Source organism: Fonsecaea pedrosoi, assembly GCF_000835455.1.
Source record: "Fonsecaea pedrosoi CBS 271.37 unplaced genomic scaffold supercont1.3, whole genome shotgun sequence".
Lineage (NCBI taxonomy): Eukaryota > Fungi > Ascomycota > Eurotiomycetes > Chaetothyriales > Herpotrichiellaceae > Fonsecaea > Fonsecaea pedrosoi.
The window spans coordinates 1,978,085-1,994,971 of NW_013550613.1; the positions used below are offsets into that span (position 1 = coordinate 1,978,085).

Below are 16,887 nucleotides of genomic sequence, written 5' to 3' on the forward strand. Positions count from 1 at the left end.
TGGAACAAATGACCTCTTTGCCAGTCTCGTCATCTGAACACCTTCTCGCACGATCTAATCACCCACAGCCAATACCCACACAAGCCACACTGGGCGTTCGCCAAAAGGACAATGGCCGCGGAATCTCTACATCCGAGACGATCCAATGCCGGACTAACGCTAACACCTATGGAGATTGAACTGGGGACTTTGGTAGGTGCGTCTCTCAAGGATGGCGCTTAAATTTGACGAAGAACTTCGAACAGTCATTATGGCCTCGGAACGCATCTCTGTGTGAAGAAGAACACGTCTGTAACACTTAAGAAATGACAAGACCGGCATAAGAGAAGGAACATGGCCGAAACCGTCGGCTCGCCGATACTCGCGCCGGCCGCACTTCCCCTGGCGCTCAGGAAACGCCAGGGTTGCATGTGGCTGCAGATTTGGAGGCCGGTCAATAACGCTGCTTCTGCTAGCCGGGGCCATCTGTCCATCTGTCCAGCTCTAGGGGGGGTTGATCGATTTCGTCCCAGATGGTGCATGCACTGACAATGCCTTGCACAGCGAAAAAGCCACGACGACAAACCTTAACGCACCCATGAAACCAGGGTGTCCAATGCGGTCTACTACTGATAGCGTATAACGGCTTCCAGAGAAGGGATGGTAAAGAGATAGATAGAGCTAGGGCCAGCCAGTGTCTCAGAAAGAAGCGCCGTCGTCAAGGCACTGTCGTGGCTGGGGGTCATCAACGCTTGAAGGTCGGCACCGCACGAAGTGTGGGTGTGAAGTACCGAGTACCTCGTACATGCTAATGATACCAGCCTTCGACATTTATACAGCATGGTATCCCATGCACTGGAATACGGCCAAATCACCCGGTCCGGCCCCCATGGGAACTGGTGTGATGGGCGGTATATTAGACAAGCCAACTCCAAGCACGGACTGCCGCTCTCTACATGCGCCATATCGACTTTTGCCTGACCATCTCTTCCGCGGATTATTATACGGACATTACTGCCCTCCTCCGAGCATTCTCAGTTTCGGGGTCATTCTTACATTTCTCTGTGGTTTCCGTCTCAGCTGGAAGAAGCCTGTCCATATATCCCCCGTGGGTACCAAGTTCCATCGAAAGAGATTGACTGCTCGTGGCGAGTGCAACAACCTTGGTCCAAAATGCTACCGATACATTTTGGGCGGCCGGTCGTCAGTAACGACATGTTGGATGCTGGCCTTCGAGAGGCGCAGCACAGGTACAGCGAATTCGAGACGTGGATAGGCAAAAAGCAAAAGCAGAAGACAAAAGAGATGATCTCTTGCATTAGGAAGGATGCGCCCACAAAAGATTCAAACGGCTATATCTATGCTGTACAGATCCAAGAAAACGAATTGGTCAAAGTTGGGCGCGCTAAAGCTGACAGTACGGAGCGACCCATGGATGTGCAGAAGTGCAGCTTCAAAGCTGGAAGAATTTTCAGAACAGACAATTTCGACGCAGTCTCCAAGGCTGAAAAACTGGTCCACCATCTGCTCTCCCAGTGGAAGAGTCCTTTCGAATGCACCGAATGTAAGGGCGAGGGTAAACCCCCAACGAAACACCAAGAATACTTCAGCTGTGGGCTTTGGTTCGCTATATCAGTGATCAATCTTGTCACGTCCTGGCTTCTCAAGAAGCCTTATGACATAGAGGGTCAAGAAGGCTCCCTGAAAAAGGCGTGGGAAGAGGCCTTGGAAGCGTTCGAACAGAGTCAAAAGTCCCAACATCCCATGGAGTGGTTCGAATTTTTCCTCATCGATGTCGAATCTCAACTTTCCTGGAAATCACATCTCCGAGCATTGGGTAGTACTCCGTGGCATTTGCCTGCCAACCCAGTGCAACTTGTCCCCCACGGCACCTTGCACTTTGCAAGCCCAAAGCCGAAACCAGAGACACCCAAGGGCAGCCCTGCTGTTGCCCAGGTATCATCTCTGGCTCGTCAAGGACACCAAAGGAAGCGATCAGAATATACGTTGCCGAGTCGTTCAGAGTCGGCCCCACCGAAGACAATGTCACACTTGGATCAAACTCCGTCACCCCCCGAGACGCCTTCAAAACCACCGAGACCCGTCCCCGCCCGCTCAGGCAAAGGTTCAAAGACGGGCTCTTCCTCCACTTCTAGAATAGAGGAGGGGCAGAAAGGCCAGGGTTGGGAGGACGTGAGAGAGGCAGACCAAGAGGGCGTGGCGGACGAGGACATCAGACGAGATGCTGCCGCTACCTCTAAAGAAGATGGAGATGGCGAAGTGACTATCGCAGCTGCCAGGTTAACCCTTTCAGACGGCTGTCCAGAGACCGGCTTGCGCACTACCATGCTGATCGAGCGTATCCGTGTCTTTGTGGGGTTTTGAACCACGCAGACAGAATGATGAGCGTTGAAGCGCGAACACGTCGTTGGACTTTCGGGGATTTTACTTATCGGGAATGTTTTACTTATTGGGAATGGAACTTTGTGATTGGAGTTGATATGACTAGTCCGTTTGATTGAATAGGTAGATATGCATGTATGTCTGTGTCGATGGTATGCACCAAGCTGCGACAGAAAATGTTCATACATATGATTACGCCACGGAGGGGTGGGGTGGTGTGGTGTGTGCCTCGCTGCAGGGGCTTTGGTGAAGATGCAGCCCCGTCTCCCACAGGGCACCTCGAGGATAGCTTGGCGCTTGAGTGGTACCTAACGAGTAGCTTGCTGAACTACCTACTACTCTAGGTAGGCAGTTCCCCGCCCCACAGCCGCTACGGTTTAGTGCCGGGGGTGCCTAACCCTGTCATTCCGGGCGCTTCCCTTGTCGACATGAACGTGCCTGTTCTGACAACACCAAGACTGTGTCGGTCTCGCACCTCTGTCCACCACTTTGACTACATGACGACTGCTTCATCCTTCAAATCAATCTTTGGGCTCGTCTTCATGAATCTGTCTACAGTCCATACTCTGTCCACGATCCATCCGGCCGTGAAATCTGCCTGCTTGCCCACCCCCCGGCCTTAACACTGGCGCGATGCCCCTTTGTGGCGCTCATACTAGTCTAGTCGTCTCAAGATATGCAGTCTCATCCTCCTTCGCTTCTTTTGGGGCTAGAAGACCAACCGCGCGCCCCCGCGAGGCTTAGCTAGCATGCCAAATGGACGAGTCTCGCAGGTGGCAACACTCTTATCTCTCCATCCGTGACTTATGTACGAGGTACTTGAAGCTTCACTGAGCAAACGAGTCTGCCGAAAGCTTTGGGTCTCCACCACAATCATGCACTATCTGAGATCATGAGCTTGCGACTGGTCGGTCACTTCACCCTGCGGCTAGGTAGGTAGGAAGGAGACCAATAGGTTCATAATACCGCGCCAGACATATCTTCCCTTGGGCAATCCTCTTTCTCATTCGCTTCGTCGCTTGGAGTGCGGGCTCTGGGCATGGTCAACCAATGGTGACCTGAATGGATACAAAGTATGTAGGCAGCAGGACCTCTCTCACTCCGTGATATAATGCCGCTGAGTGGCGTTACAGTGTGCGGCGTTATGTCACGAGGCTTACGAAATACTTCAGGAGCACGAGAGATACATAATCAAAAATGCAAAATATAGTTTGTAGGGAGGGAGGGAATGCACATGTACATGGACATGTTTCCGTGGACATTATGTGATGGGATTAGGGTTGGGATTCGAGTCGAAGGACCTACTACAAGTACTGGTCAGATATTTCTATTGAGGACGAGGCACTATTACAACCTACTATTACCTACTACGTACTGTGGGTACTTGAAGGAACAAAACTTTCATTGAAAAAGCAATAACTAACTTCCTAGCTAAGTGGCCATTGTCCATTGTCCACTATGCCTGCGCCCAGGTCCTTGAATTTCCCTCATTTCGCTCCGTGGACCTCTGCCTGTGATGATTTGTTGGTTGGCCGCTTCGTCGGACATACTCACTTCGTTGGGCCTAGGTCTCAAGACATAAAGCAATACCCCGAGCCGTGCGTGTATCTCGTTCGGCAACGCAGTCGGCGAGACGATGATAAATACTGCAATAAAGTCAGAGCGCGCAGTACACGTCCTAGACAAAATGACCCTCCACGCCAGCGTGTCTCTGGTGACCGTCCGGAGCGATGTATTCCTCGTGTGCACGCGCCGTGGGTGATGGATGATGTGTCGGAAGCGCTCCAGCGTTGAGGTCGACGCCCGACGCGGCGAGTAAGGCGTGGCGCAGGACCTCGTCCTGCTCGTCGATCTGCGGTGACCACGGCGACAGACCAGTGTGCCCGGAGAGATCGAAGGTATCGTGGATCGAGGCCTCGAGGGAGGAGAAGTCATGGCTCGCACCGATGTCGAATGATGACGGCAAGTGGCTAAAGTCGTGGAGGGGGCTTTCTTGCTTCAAAGTCAGGAACCCGTCCTGGCATAGTTCTTCGTCCATGGTGTTGGGATACAGGTCGTACGCCATGCCGTGTTCCGGCTGGAACTGCTGGGTGTTCTCGAACGAGTTGATGCCGGGGGAACAGTCGACGATAGAATCCATTGAGAGCGGCGGCAGGCTCATCTCCACGCCGTGCGGGAATGGGCTGTTGGTCGCCAGACGATCTGGTGGGGGGATCAGAGTCTGCCATGTCGTCGATCCGACGCTGTCCATGGGCGCTTGCGAAAACTGCCACAGCAGGATCGCGGTCCTCTTCCGTGTCTCCCGCCTCAAGCTATCGTCAAAGTCGCTACTGTGGGGTGAACGCACCATGTATATTTCTTGCATGATCGACAGGCCGCGGAAGAAGTCGCGAGACTGGCTAGTGGCGAGGTCGACGGCTTCTGGGTCCCTGGAATCTTCGGCAACTTTTCTCGCCTCGGTGAGAGAGGTGAAGGTCGACGCCCACCATTTCGACTGGAAGAACGGCCGGATCCGGCAGTGGCCCTGAGTCTGGCATTCCTCGCGGGTAGGCTCCGTGATGAGCACTCCATCACGGTACATGAAGGTGACGCAGAACCACTTGATGAGTCTGGCGTCCTGTTGGGACTCTTTCCAGAGCAGATCTGGATACTTGAGTTCAAAACAGATGCCCAGCTTGGAGTGTCGGGGTGGGAAATCCTCCATCAGCTTGAAGCTTGCATTGAGGAGGATGAGGTCGCAGTTATCCAGGCGCTTTCCATGATCAACCAGGGATTTGAGGTGTGGGAATGATGTTCGCCACTCGGCCAGTTCCTCCAGGGGAAAGGGCATTAATTTCGTGGGTTTCTGCCCGGTATAGTAGTGCAAGGCAGTCTCGTGGTTGACGGGCGAGCTCACCCACATTTCAAAATCCAGTCGTTCGACGCGTGTTGCGATGGTCATGTCGCTTTGTACGGTCCCAGAGACAAATGAGTCGGCGTGGCCCTCGAGCTCATCCTCCCACAGAGCATCACCGGCCTTGCTTCTTGCCTTTTGCTCGTTGACCATGTGCTCAATAGAGTTGTGATAAAACTTGTGACCTTCTGCTGGGTTCGTGTCGTCGTCATCACCAGGCTTGATCAACCGATCCCCTGAAACAAAAATCAGCTTGAACACTTGGATGCACTTAGAGAGAGACATACATTCTGGAATGCCTTGAAGAAATCTGTCAAGGACCTGTATGTGGCTGGAGACTTGTTTACGCTCCCGTTTCTGGCCTGTTGCGCGGTATATCCACTCGGCAATGAGCATGTTACGCCCATAAGGTTTTCCTCGCTGTGAACATTTCTTTCGACCCATGGGCTTGATGTGTACAAGGGCTGTCTCTTGTCAGTCTTGGTATAACCACCAGCGGCGTCGGTTTGGCTCACCGTCTTGAAAGGCAGCTTCGATATTGTCCGGCCAAATTGGTCTGCCATCTTTCCCAATGTCCTGCCTTGGTCGGGACCTATATTCGAGGTATTTCGGATGATGAAGATATGGGCGATCTGGATTGCCTAGCAGTTTGGATCGGTGTGCCTTGAGCGCATGTCGTCTTCTTCTTGGAGTAAATGCACCATTCGATCCATCGTTGGAGCCGAGCTTCAATGCCGGAATTGGAAAACGAGGTATCTGTCCCCCAACTGTGTCGGTTCCAGGAAGGGGATACTGGTTTTCAATCCCCTCCTTATGCGTGACTGGGAGTAGCTGAACATTTCCCGAGGAGACTGCGAGCCGTTCAGTTGCTGATCTTGCGTCCCCAAGGTAGACAGGTGAAGGCACACCGGAATGTACGCGTTCCATCAGAGCTTGAGGCGCCCAATGCTTACCCAAGTATGCTCGAGACCGAGAATGAAAAATGCGGTAGACAATGTTCGAGAGGGACAAAAGACTTTTGGAATGAGAAGAGGGAATGCTGCAAAGGAAATAGCAGAGTTAACATATAACAATCGCCATGTCACGGGAGAAGCTCGTGCAATCTAACCCATCTCCTCCCATGTCTTCAATCGGACCTGCCAGCCACAACCCTGCGATTCATCAGCCGGACAGACAGACGTGTAAACCCACGGCCATTGGGTATCCCACTGGTTCAAAAGCCGAGACTAAGCAAGACAGGTAATTTCACGAATGTGAACGTCCCTTTGCAATCCTTGCTGCACAGGCTCGGGTGCCGTGAGGCCAACGCAAGGGATAGACAGCTTCCTAATCAGGGTAGGTCAGCAGGGCGGAAACAGCCTCGATCTCGACGCTTCGGTGGTCAAAGTCATGGGCAGGAGGCGAAAACAGCGTGTTCGTGAGAAGGGAATACTGCGCACAGATGATGGCCAGACGAATCAGACAGCGGTCGGCAAGGTGGCCAATCTGCCTTTGGAATGAGATGTTGCCGCACCGATCTGCAAAACAACCGGTGTCGGCACGAGTAGATTCAATTCCTGGTCACGATCATGGTGAAATCTGTCTGAGACTATTATTGAGAAAAATCAAAGGGTTTGGCATTCACATTAGATTTGACTGAAGCTGAATATATGGATGAGTTCCGAGGGCTGGAGGAGGCGAGGGAGAAGGCTCTGCAAGGGGCAGGCTCCCAACCCCTAGATCGCCGATCATTCAAAGAGGGTCGAAATCTTCTCTTGCGCCAACGTTGAACTTCTTCCGAGCCGAACCTGTCATCCTGTGATGAGTCAATGTATCTTGATGTCCCTGGGTCTTCTTCTCCATGGCTTGGATCTCGGTTTCTGGGTCGATTATTTCACCTTCTGCAAAGTCCAGAACAAGCCTCCTGCCAAGCAAGTGGGTGCTGGACAGAGCCTCGATGGCGTTCTCAGCCTCTTTAGCCGTGAGAAATTCAGCAAAGGCAAAACCTCGGGCTGTGTTGTCAAATTTCTTGGGCATTCGTACCGTGCGCAGCTGACCATATGCACCGAGCAGAGCGCGGATATCCTTCTTGGTAGCTTCGAAGGGGAGGTTTTTGATGACGATCTTTGTCCTTGCCGAGTCGAGCTTCTTCGACGTGTCCTCCTTCCGTCGCTCTTCTCCCAGATCAGTTGACTTCTGTGACGTCTGCACCAGCAGCTCGTATCCGTCTAACCGCCTGCCATTCATGGTGGCGATTGCAGCTTCAGCTTGGGCCTTGGTGCGGAACTCGACAAAGCCAAAGCCCATGCTGAGAACCTCTCCTGGCCGGCTGGGATCTGTCCTTGTTTTCACTCTTGCCGAGAGGAAGCCCGACAGTGGCTTGAAAGCTTCGGCTAATCGGACGCTCGATGTTGAGAAATTCAGATTGCGCACAAAGACTGTAAATGTAGTACCAAGAGCACCACCTTTCTCATCGTCTCCAGCAGCATTGGGCGGGTCAGTCTTAATCGACTCGGCACCGTCCCAGAGACCCGTGGGTGCCTTCTCAAGAAACAATATAGAGCCCCTCAAATTTCGATACGCCAATTGCTTGAGAGCCAAAGCTGCTTGACTGCTTTCCTGATAGCGAGCGACAGCTATGGTGCCGGTCGGAGGAAAGAGGAGAGATTCTATCGTGCCGTATTGACCAAGCATCTGTGAGAGTTCTTCTGCAGTGGTTCCAAAAGCAAAATTCTTCAGCAGAATTGTTTTTTCATCACGAGTTTTGTTTTTGAAGGCATTGACATTCAGTCCATTGGACTTCAAGTATTCTTTGGTCTCGTTGATCACACTTGTCTCTGCATGGGCTTGCTTTACGGCTGCATCAGTTGAAGCAGGATCAAGCAGATCAGCTTTGGAGACCTTCAGGCGGTCGGCCACTGATGCCAGTACGGCATCTGGGTTCATATAGAGCGAATTCCAGCTGAAACTCGAACTTGAGGCCTCATTCTTCCGCTTCAGCGCTCTTTGCTGTTTGAGAGGTAATTTTGAGATTTCGAATTCACTGAGCTTTTGTATTTTCTTGTCAGAAGATGGTAGAATGTGCATAAGTCTGCCCATAAAGTCCTTTGCGTCGAGTTCAAGCAGTGCCCGCTCGGCGTGCTCCGGCTCCACAAATTGAACATAACCGAGACCTTTTCCAGTGGATTTTCTGGTGTCGGTCACTAAATGAATCTGTCCAGGAATTAGCGATAGCGATGATGGGGATAAGGAAGAAATGTTGTGAAAGAAAAAGTGTCAGAAGTGAGAGGCATCTACTAAAATACTCTTTCCCAGTTCGAATCATATGCAGAGCATAAGCTGTCCCTATCAGGAAATCATCACAAATGCATGGTGGATGGAAGTAGGAAAAGGATATCCACTTACTTCTGAGATTCTGCCGTACGGTGCGAAGACTTTCCGAAGATCGTCTTCGTGGGTGTCAAATGGAAGATTCCTGATAAATAGTCGGGCATTCGGCACTGACACCCGTTGGTGATGTTCCGGCTCCCGATCATCTCCTCCATCTACTCTGTCTTCGTTGGCTTGGACACTATCCACTAATCCTCCAGCACTGGGTTCTCCGCCACTATTGTCAGAAGGGTCTGGGTGGACGTTGACGTCTTCAGCGTCCTCGAGCAAACCCAGTGTCCTGCTTGTTTTGCCACGCAGCCAATCAGTGTCGGATGCGGGTGCTTCTTTCGCAGGATCATCTTCCTGCTCCTTTTCTGAAGTAGCCTCATCTGAGGAACCGTCCATCTCTTTTGAGACTGCTTGTATGGGTGTGGTCGTGTCTGATGCCACGGCTGTAGTTTTTTGGGGCTGTCTCATCGGAATGCGTTGGATTTCTTGACCATCATCTCGGTGATCACGTTTTCTCTTTCTCGAAGAACGGTCGGGGACAGGAAGCGCCTGGCCTTTTTCATTGCGTTTGACATGGACGGGTTTTGCTAGGGCTACGGCGATCTTTGACATGCGAATGAAAGATTTGTCGAAGTACTGGACTGCGCTTTTAGCCTGTTCATGATTTGAAAACCCCACAAAACCTATGCGGCGGTCTGGGACGACATGAGCATCTGTCACGGTATACTTTCCAGCAAAATGCAACCGCAGTTGCTCCTTGGTCATGGACGGCGGCAGACCTGAGACATAGACTCTGGTATTCGAGGAGTCTTCAGGCTCTTCAGGCGCCGTGCTCGTCATCGTGGCAGTGACAGTCATCAGCGGCAACACAGAAATGCTTGAGACAGTAGAAGTATGCGAGAAAAGAAATATCTGGAGACGGAGAAGTCGGGGTCAAAAATTATTGCGAGTAGGCATGGCACGTGGACGGCGAGAAGACTACTGTTGCAAAAGCGGCGATAGTTGGCTAAGCCATTCAAGGGAAGATGATGACGCCGCCCTGTCCCACTCTCTGGCCTACAACCTCTTCAGGACATGCGCCTCGCACGCACTTTCGAAATGGCAATTTGCGCAACATGGTGTTGATATCTTATGACTCCTTTTGGCTGGTTCGTTACACACTCCTGGAGTTGATTCTTGAGTACTCAGGCTAAATCGAGCCAGCGTATGCGTGGTCTAGTCAACTCCCAACCACCAGTTAACCGTGCTTCACAAGAAGCGCATTGCACTGGGGAAGACCTCGCAATCCCTTGCACGCCTCGACAACCTTTGCTGCATCCTTGGAAATGTCTCGCTCTTGCTCTGAAATGGAACGAGTTTCAACGTCGCTCTCGGTCAGCCATGGCACGTCCTCTACACTCTCTCGAAGTACTGTGCCATCCACCAGCGTGACCTCCACCATTGCCGGCTGAAGACCCCGCTCATACGCCTTGTCAAACTCGGGGCTCGAGCTAAGCTCACATTTTGCTATGAGGTTGTTGACTCGCTTATCGTCGGCCAGCTTGAAGATATCCTCGTCCAATTTCCCAAAAGTGAGGGCGGCGCATACTCCGAACTGGATGCTCATCTTGGTGTTTTGGATAGTGTTCAATGGTCCAGCGTTGTTACATCCTGGATACTTGACTGCTTGCGAGGTGGCGGTGATTTTGATGCGGTCAATCTCACCTAGCTTATGCTTCTGAAATATCCGAACTGCCACGGCAGAAGTCGACTGGGCATAGTTGCATCCGGCCACTGGTTTGAAACGCACGTCCAGGATGCCTTGGCCGAGGGGGGATTTCTCCAGCCAATCTTTGAAATCTTTCCCTCCAGCAGCACCAGATCCGACTGCGTTGAAGAAGCCATCTTTGCCTTCAAGAGCGGTTTCGCTACTTTCGAAGCCAGCATTGGCCAGGTCGAAGCTTGCAATGCCAGAGCGGCTGGCCACGCCCATTTCCACGAAGATCTCGGTGCCTCCACTCCAGGCCCATTCGTTGGTACCAGCAGCCATACTGAGAGCAAAGCCGAGCGCATTTACGGCGATAGTTTCGTCCACGCCTTCCGCTGCGATTGCCGCTGCTGCGACTCCAAAGGCGCCAATGAGGCCACTGGGACGAAGGTGCGCATTGAAAGTCCCTCCACGACGGATCGCTGTTCCAAGAAGTGCGGCCATCTCATAACCAGCAATGACGGCCCTCAGTAGCTGCTCTCCAGACCATTTGTCACGCTGGGCTAGGGCTAGAGTTGCTGAAATCACCATCGAGCCGATATGTGAGCAAGCCTCAAGATGCATGTCATCTCGGATTGCACTTTAGTTTGTCAGTATGTATCCGGATCCAACAATCGCTCAAAGTGAGCAGAGCCTGGTCCAGGGTCACGTTCGACAGACTCACCTATGGGCTAAAGTTGCATTAACAAAGGCCGCGGTCTCAGTCGAGACATCTCCACCGATGCCCCATGCATATGCTTCTGTGCTCCCACGATTCAGTCTCGCATACTTTAGCAGCGCATCTTTCCATGGCAGCAACAAGCCAGTGTGTACGGCACCAAACCAATCGATGATGCAGAAAGTTGCCTTGTCATACAGCTCCTGCGACAGTTCTTCCGTGGCAATTCGGCGAATCCGTCTTACTGCGAGACGAGTAAGGCTTGCTGGATGTTTTGCATCGCCGTTGGTGGCCATTTTCTGGTATTTGCAGCTTGATCAGACCTCTTGCTCGATACCAAAGTGAAGTGTCTCTCGCTCTTGAACGCATCTACCCGCAGTTCGAATCTTCCTGCTCATTAATTACTCCAAGATATGGGGATTGTGAGAGGACGTTACTCCAATATCTCCAATTGAACATGTGGGGTTCTGACTGAGTACCGGGTACGAAGAGAACAACCCACCACCACCACTGCTCATTCTCGTCCTGCCGGTGTTGGGTTACAACAATAGCTAACTGCATCACTTTACTACAGGTTGATGGGTTTGAAGCCATTGGCCGAGGCAAACCCATGTTGCTTGTGGACACTTGGCCATGTCTCTTGCGATGAGCGGGGCTTCAGGCATATTTGTCTGTTTTGCTTCCCCAACAAACAAACTCTATTAATTTTGAGACTCGGTAGGCAGAGTTGGTGAAGCCCACGAGGCGGACATCGCTAAGCGACCGTTGTCATCCAATTCAACCCTCGACGCCAGGCGTTTCTATTCGCCCATTTTGCCCTCTCAGAGTTATCCGGCCCAGCCAAACACCGCCGGTATAGTAGGTACATACTGTACTAGATGCTTAACAGCAATAGGCGCCCATACCTTCTTTTGGGCTCGAGATCCAATGCGAGATGAAACCCTCTAGGATAGACGCAAATTAATTTGACAGAGGCAACAGGCAGAGTATCCGTGTCATCCAAGCGACCGACAGAATGGAAATATCCGAGACACTAGTCCGCCAGTTGAGCTATCTGTGCGATCGTGGATGGTGTGCTTTACAATGTCGTGTTTAGTATACCAGGCCTTCCTCATTGCAATGCCAGTCCCAGGCTCTCGGCATTTTGTATCAGAGTACCCACAACCTCGGCGGCTTTGGCGACAGTTGCGCCATCAAGAACCCGGTGGTCAGCACTCCAACTCAACACCACCTGCTCCTGCTTGATAATGTGTTCACCACCATGCTTGTCTGTTGTGAAGACTGGGACGCCTTGAGCTCTGCCAACCCCCAGAATTCCTACCATGGGTGCCACAATCACGGGTGCCACGGCGCTCCCACCGATACTCCCAATATTGCTGATGGTGAACGTGGCATCTTTGAAGTCTTCGGGTGCAAGGCGTCCGGCTTGTGCGAGATCGCTCAATCGCTTGATTTCCGCAGCCAGTGAGATGATGGAGTGATTCTGGACATTCTTGACCACGGGGACTAGGAGGCCGTGCGGTGTATCCACGGCAATCCCGAAATTGTGAGATGATCTGAGAACTAGTTGAGGGTTCGATGGGTTGGTGGTTGTGTCTAGATGGGCGTTGAGCTTGGGGAACCGTGAAAATGCCTGCGACAATGCCTTCAAGATGAACGGAAGGACTGTGAGCTTCGAAACAGGAACGTCTGGTGGCAAAAGTGCGGATGAGAGGGTCGAGGTCGTGTTGAATTTCCGGCGGAGAAGGTTGATCGATGTGACATCGACACTGTGGGTATAGAGGAAGTGAGGGATTGTGAGAGACTGTGTCATGACTTTGAACATGTGCTTCTCTGTCGGGGTGAACGAGACCACCTTGTCTTCTGCTGCCTTTTTCGACGGCGGAGCAACAACAGGTGGTGTGGGTTGAGATCGACCAGAGTTTGACTGCGACTGAATGTAGCGTTGGACATCGTCTTTTGTGATGCGTCCATCTCTACCAGTTCCTTCAACATCGTTCACGTCGATTCCTGCCTGTTTGAGCAGATGTCGCACAGCCGGAGTCAGAAGTGCCGGAGCTCTGGAGGGAGTGTTCTGTCCTGTGGCGGGTTCGAGCGAGATCCGCGACGGGGCCTGTGCGTCTGAGTGTGACTCGAGTGGCGATGGGGGCTGGTCAATCTGGCCTGTCATGATTCCCTTCCCTGGCTCCTGTTCAATGTCCGTCGATTCTTGCTCGACAGGGACCTCAGCGAGGACCGAATCCCCAGCTATTTCGTCGGCAATATCCATATCCAACAGCGGCTTTCACGTCAGGTTAGCATGACCAAGGCTCGAGTCCTCGCAAGCAGTCACAACACACCTTGCCGACGATGGCAACTTCATCCTGTTCATAATGCAGAGCCTTGACCACGCCATCAAACCGCGAGGTAATCTGTTCCGGTAAGTATTCTGGCTGACGCACCGAAGGACAAGATCGTCACAAGCACACACCTCTACGGTTGCCTTGTCCGACTGGACTTCACATATGGGATCGAACTGTGCAACATGGTCTCCTGGTTTGACCGACCAATTGATGATTTGACACTCCGTGATTCCTATCTTTGTTATCACACCGTTGAGGAAAGGTCCATGTCGGTTCTTACCTTCGCCTATGTCTGCGAGGAGATATGGCCTGACGACGCGCCATGACGGTGAAGAGTGGAAGGACTGTCTGTTTGGGCAGTGCGCTGCTGCCCCAGCCAGCCGTTGACTTTGACGCACAAGTCCTCTTACCAGCACGCCGTTCATACTATCTGGAATGTCCTCGAGAAAGAAAAAAGGTACTCAAGGTGAGTCAATGCTTTGGTGAACTGTATTGCAATCGTATTATCAGCTTTTTGGCTCCACCAATGTCCATGCCATTACTGATTCCGCAGACCAGGGACAATGGGCCTGGCGGTTCTCCGCGGTTGCTTGCGGCCCCATTGTCCCCTCTTGCATTTCGCTTGTGTCTGGGAAATCCAAGTCTAGCAGCTATCCACGATGACAAGCAGGTCCCTGAAAATGAGTTCGCTCGGTGTACGGGGAACTCATTCAGGGTGTGAAGGTCACCTTCGGCCCGAGCTATGGAATACCTCCCAAACGAGACTGTTACCGGCTTATCTAAGTCTCATTCTGCCGGACGAGATAGATGATTGGCTTGAGAGGCTAGGTGTGATCCGCTAATGGGGTTTTTCTTTTACATTTCCCCCTGGGTGTCAGTAGTCATTACTCGTATCGTGGCATGTGTGGTGTGTCTTACTCCTCCGGATAATACGAGTTAAGGGGAACCCGGAGTCATTCGTTCCTCCGCACCAATAGGATATCTCGGTGCTCCGAAAATCCCCACTTCCGTGAACCAATCATTCATTTCCCGACTCGGCAATTGTACGGCTCACTTCACCGATCCGATCGAAAAGGGTAATCATACTGCGGGCTTCCCCAGTATCTGACCTCCCTTCACAGACAACTCTACGAACCTGACTGATTGATTACTCGTACTCGTGTATGCAAGTGACAAGGGTGTTTCTAGCTAATGCAGGTCCTCGTTGCCGTTGATAACCGCTCGCTCGCTCCAAGTCCCCTTTGGCCCCGTTTTCGAGCTGGGTTCTGTGTTTACTTCGGCAGATCATCTTGTAGGAAGTAAGTAGATGAGGAGGAGTAAGTAGTCTTTCTACTAGTGGCAGAACAGTTTGGCTTCACTTTACCTGGGTAAGTTAGCAGAGCTGATATCATATTTCATTTCATTCCACCTCAGCCCAGGCTGGGGATTTGAAGGGAAAGAATCCGTAGAACCTCCCCCATCCCATACGGTCGAACACGACATAACCACAACCAAAAAAATGTGGCTTCGAAGTACAGGGCGAAGGGCTATCGCGTCGTCGTCGTCGTCGACGAGCACTCGACGCGTCATTACGAGATGGAACTCGACAGTCACGCTGGGAGAGATTTCGACCTCGTCAGTATACCCCGTACCCATATCCCATGTCTATCCGCGCGCGCATTCGAGAAGAGACATTCTTTAGGAGAATATGTCCTCTCTGTGGTATCAAAGACTGACGGCAGCTCGATCCCGTCGGATACAGGCCCCGCTTCCCAGGCGCGACGGGCAGTCCGCTCAGCACCAAGATGGACTTTCTGGTGCCGCAGTCGTTGCCGCCCATCGCGACGTACCGCGTCATGAACGCCGAGGGGAAAGTGCAGGACGAGAATCGCGCGCCTCCCGACGTGGCGGACGAACAGGTTCTGGAGTGGTATAAGAATATGTTGACTGGTGAGAATTCTCTCCCCCCCCAATGTTGGAGGTGTAGCAGTGAGGCTATGATGACGATGTGATGATGCTGATGGAGATACAGTCAACATCTTAGACACGATCATGTCCGAAGCGCAAAGACAGGGCCGTCTGAGTTTCTACATGGTACAGTGAAATCCATCCCAACGACTTCTCCCAGCTAGCTACCCAGGTGGCGTCAGAGAAGAGATAGACGTATACTTACTTACCCCCTTGCTTGCACTCTACAGGTCTCAGCCGGCGAAGAAGGCATCATGGTCGGCTCTGCGGCGGCGCTCGGCCCCGACGACATCATCACCTGCCAGTACCGCGAGACGGGCGTGTTCAAGCAGCGCGGGTACACGCTCAAGGACTTTATGAGCCAGTTGTTGCATAACAAGAACGACCCGGGAAAAGGGCGGAACATGCCCTGCCATTATAGCGGGAGGTTGAAGACTGGAGTGGTGAGTTTTTACCCAGAGGGGTTTTTTTTTTCCAGCGATGAACATGGAAAGATGTGGCGCTAGCAAGTTATGGATGGGCAAGGGGGGCTGATTCGAAGAGATACAATCCAGCACGCCGTCGCGTCGACGCTCGGGACTCAGATCCCCCACGCCATGGGCGCTGGTTATGCCATGAAACTGGCGGATCGCGAGAGCGGCACCCAATCGCCCCGGGTGGCGGTGGCGTACTTTGGCGACGGCGCGGCCAGCGAGGGCGACTTCCACGGGGCGCTCAACATGGCGGCGGTGCGCGAGGCGCCCGTCATCTTCATCTGCCGGAACAACGGGTTCGCCATCTCGACGCCGACGACGGAGCAGTACCGCGGCGACGGGATCGCGAGCCGCGGGATCGGGTACGGGATCGAGACGCTCCGTGTCGACGGCACGGACATCTTCGCCGTGTACGAAGCGACGAAGGAGGCGCGACGCCGCGCCCTGCGTGACGGCGGCCGCCCCGTCCTCCTCGAGATGATGAGCTACCGGATCTCGCACCACAGCACCAGCGACGACAGCTTCGCGTACCGTTCCCAGGCCGAGGTGGACCCGTGGAAGACGCGCGACAACCCGATCGCCCGCCTCAAGAAGTGGCTCGAGAACAAGGGCCTCTGGAGCGACGAGCTGGACAAGCAGACCCGGACGCAGATCCGCCGCGACATCCTGACCGAGCTCAAGGCCGCCGAGAGGGAGAAGAAGCCCCCCCTTAGCTCCGTCTTTGACGACGTCTACGCAGAGTATTCCGAGGAGCAGGAGGCGCAGAGACGCGAACTCAGGCGTCTGATGGAGAAATACCCCGAGGAGTATGACGCCGACGACTATGAAGGTGGTCTGAAAGGGCTGTAGTTAATCTCTTCAAGTTACAAGGTCGGTCACAAGGTCAAAAGGTTAAAGGGCTGCATGTAGTGTAATAAAATGAATTAAAGGTTGCGAATGAATAGACATGACAAACGCCAGAAACCTGTACACAACCCGGTGCTGCTATGCCAGAGATCCATTGTTTCTTTTTGTTCACTCTCTCAATCAATACAATACAATCTACTCCACCCGCTCAATACTCCAAGACCTCCAGGATGCCATCG

The 16,887-nt window shown here is 52.7% G+C and overlaps 6 protein-coding genes across 6 annotated transcripts; 2 read left to right on the forward strand and 4 right to left on the reverse strand.

The window, feature by feature from the left end:
- Nucleotides 1–1,152: 1,152 nt before the first annotated feature.
- Z517_04612 (uncharacterized protein) lies at nucleotides 1,153–2,364 on the forward strand (the record flags this gene model as incomplete). The annotated part of the gene is made up of 1 exon (XM_013429940.1): nucleotides 1,153–2,364. One exon carries the CDS (start codon nucleotides 1,153–1,155, stop codon nucleotides 2,362–2,364), a length of 1,212 nt encoding a protein of 403 aa, XP_013285394.1.
- A 1,696-nt stretch (nucleotides 2,365–4,060) lies between these two features.
- On the reverse strand, nucleotides 4,061–6,202 carry Z517_04613 (uncharacterized protein; the record flags this gene model as incomplete). The annotated part of the gene is made up of 3 exons (XM_013429941.1): nucleotides 4,061–5,511; nucleotides 5,563–5,739; nucleotides 5,791–6,202. The coding sequence occupies 3 exons, from the start codon at nucleotides 6,200–6,202 to the stop codon at nucleotides 4,061–4,063; spliced, it is 2,040 nt and encodes a 679-aa protein (XP_013285395.1).
- Nucleotides 6,203–7,006: 804 nt separating this feature from the next.
- Nucleotides 7,007–9,475, reverse strand: Z517_04614 (uncharacterized protein; the record flags this gene model as incomplete). Its single annotated transcript, XM_013429942.1, has 2 exons — nucleotides 7,007–8,467; nucleotides 8,660–9,475. 2 exons carry the CDS (start codon nucleotides 9,473–9,475, stop codon nucleotides 7,007–7,009), a joined length of 2,277 nt encoding a protein of 758 aa, XP_013285396.1.
- A 397-nt stretch (nucleotides 9,476–9,872) lies between these two features.
- On the reverse strand, nucleotides 9,873–11,336 carry Z517_04615 (uncharacterized protein; the record flags this gene model as incomplete). The annotated part of the gene is made up of 2 exons (XM_013429943.1): nucleotides 9,873–10,962; nucleotides 11,047–11,336. The coding sequence occupies 2 exons, from the start codon at nucleotides 11,334–11,336 to the stop codon at nucleotides 9,873–9,875; spliced, it is 1,380 nt and encodes a 459-aa protein (XP_013285397.1).
- Nucleotides 11,337–12,151: 815 nt separating this feature from the next.
- Z517_04616 (uncharacterized protein) lies at nucleotides 12,152–13,807 on the reverse strand (the record flags this gene model as incomplete). The annotated part of the gene is made up of 5 exons (XM_013429944.1): nucleotides 12,152–13,321; nucleotides 13,380–13,451; nucleotides 13,511–13,614; nucleotides 13,663–13,726; nucleotides 13,793–13,807. The coding sequence occupies 5 exons, from the start codon at nucleotides 13,805–13,807 to the stop codon at nucleotides 12,152–12,154; spliced, it is 1,425 nt and encodes a 474-aa protein (XP_013285398.1).
- A 1,359-nt stretch (nucleotides 13,808–15,166) lies between these two features.
- Nucleotides 15,167–16,651, forward strand: Z517_04617 (uncharacterized protein; the record flags this gene model as incomplete). The annotated part of the gene is made up of 4 exons (XM_013429945.1): nucleotides 15,167–15,311; nucleotides 15,394–15,455; nucleotides 15,560–15,769; nucleotides 15,884–16,651. The coding sequence occupies 4 exons, from the start codon at nucleotides 15,167–15,169 to the stop codon at nucleotides 16,649–16,651; spliced, it is 1,185 nt and encodes a 394-aa protein (XP_013285399.1).
- Nucleotides 16,652–16,887: the final 236 nt, after the last annotated feature.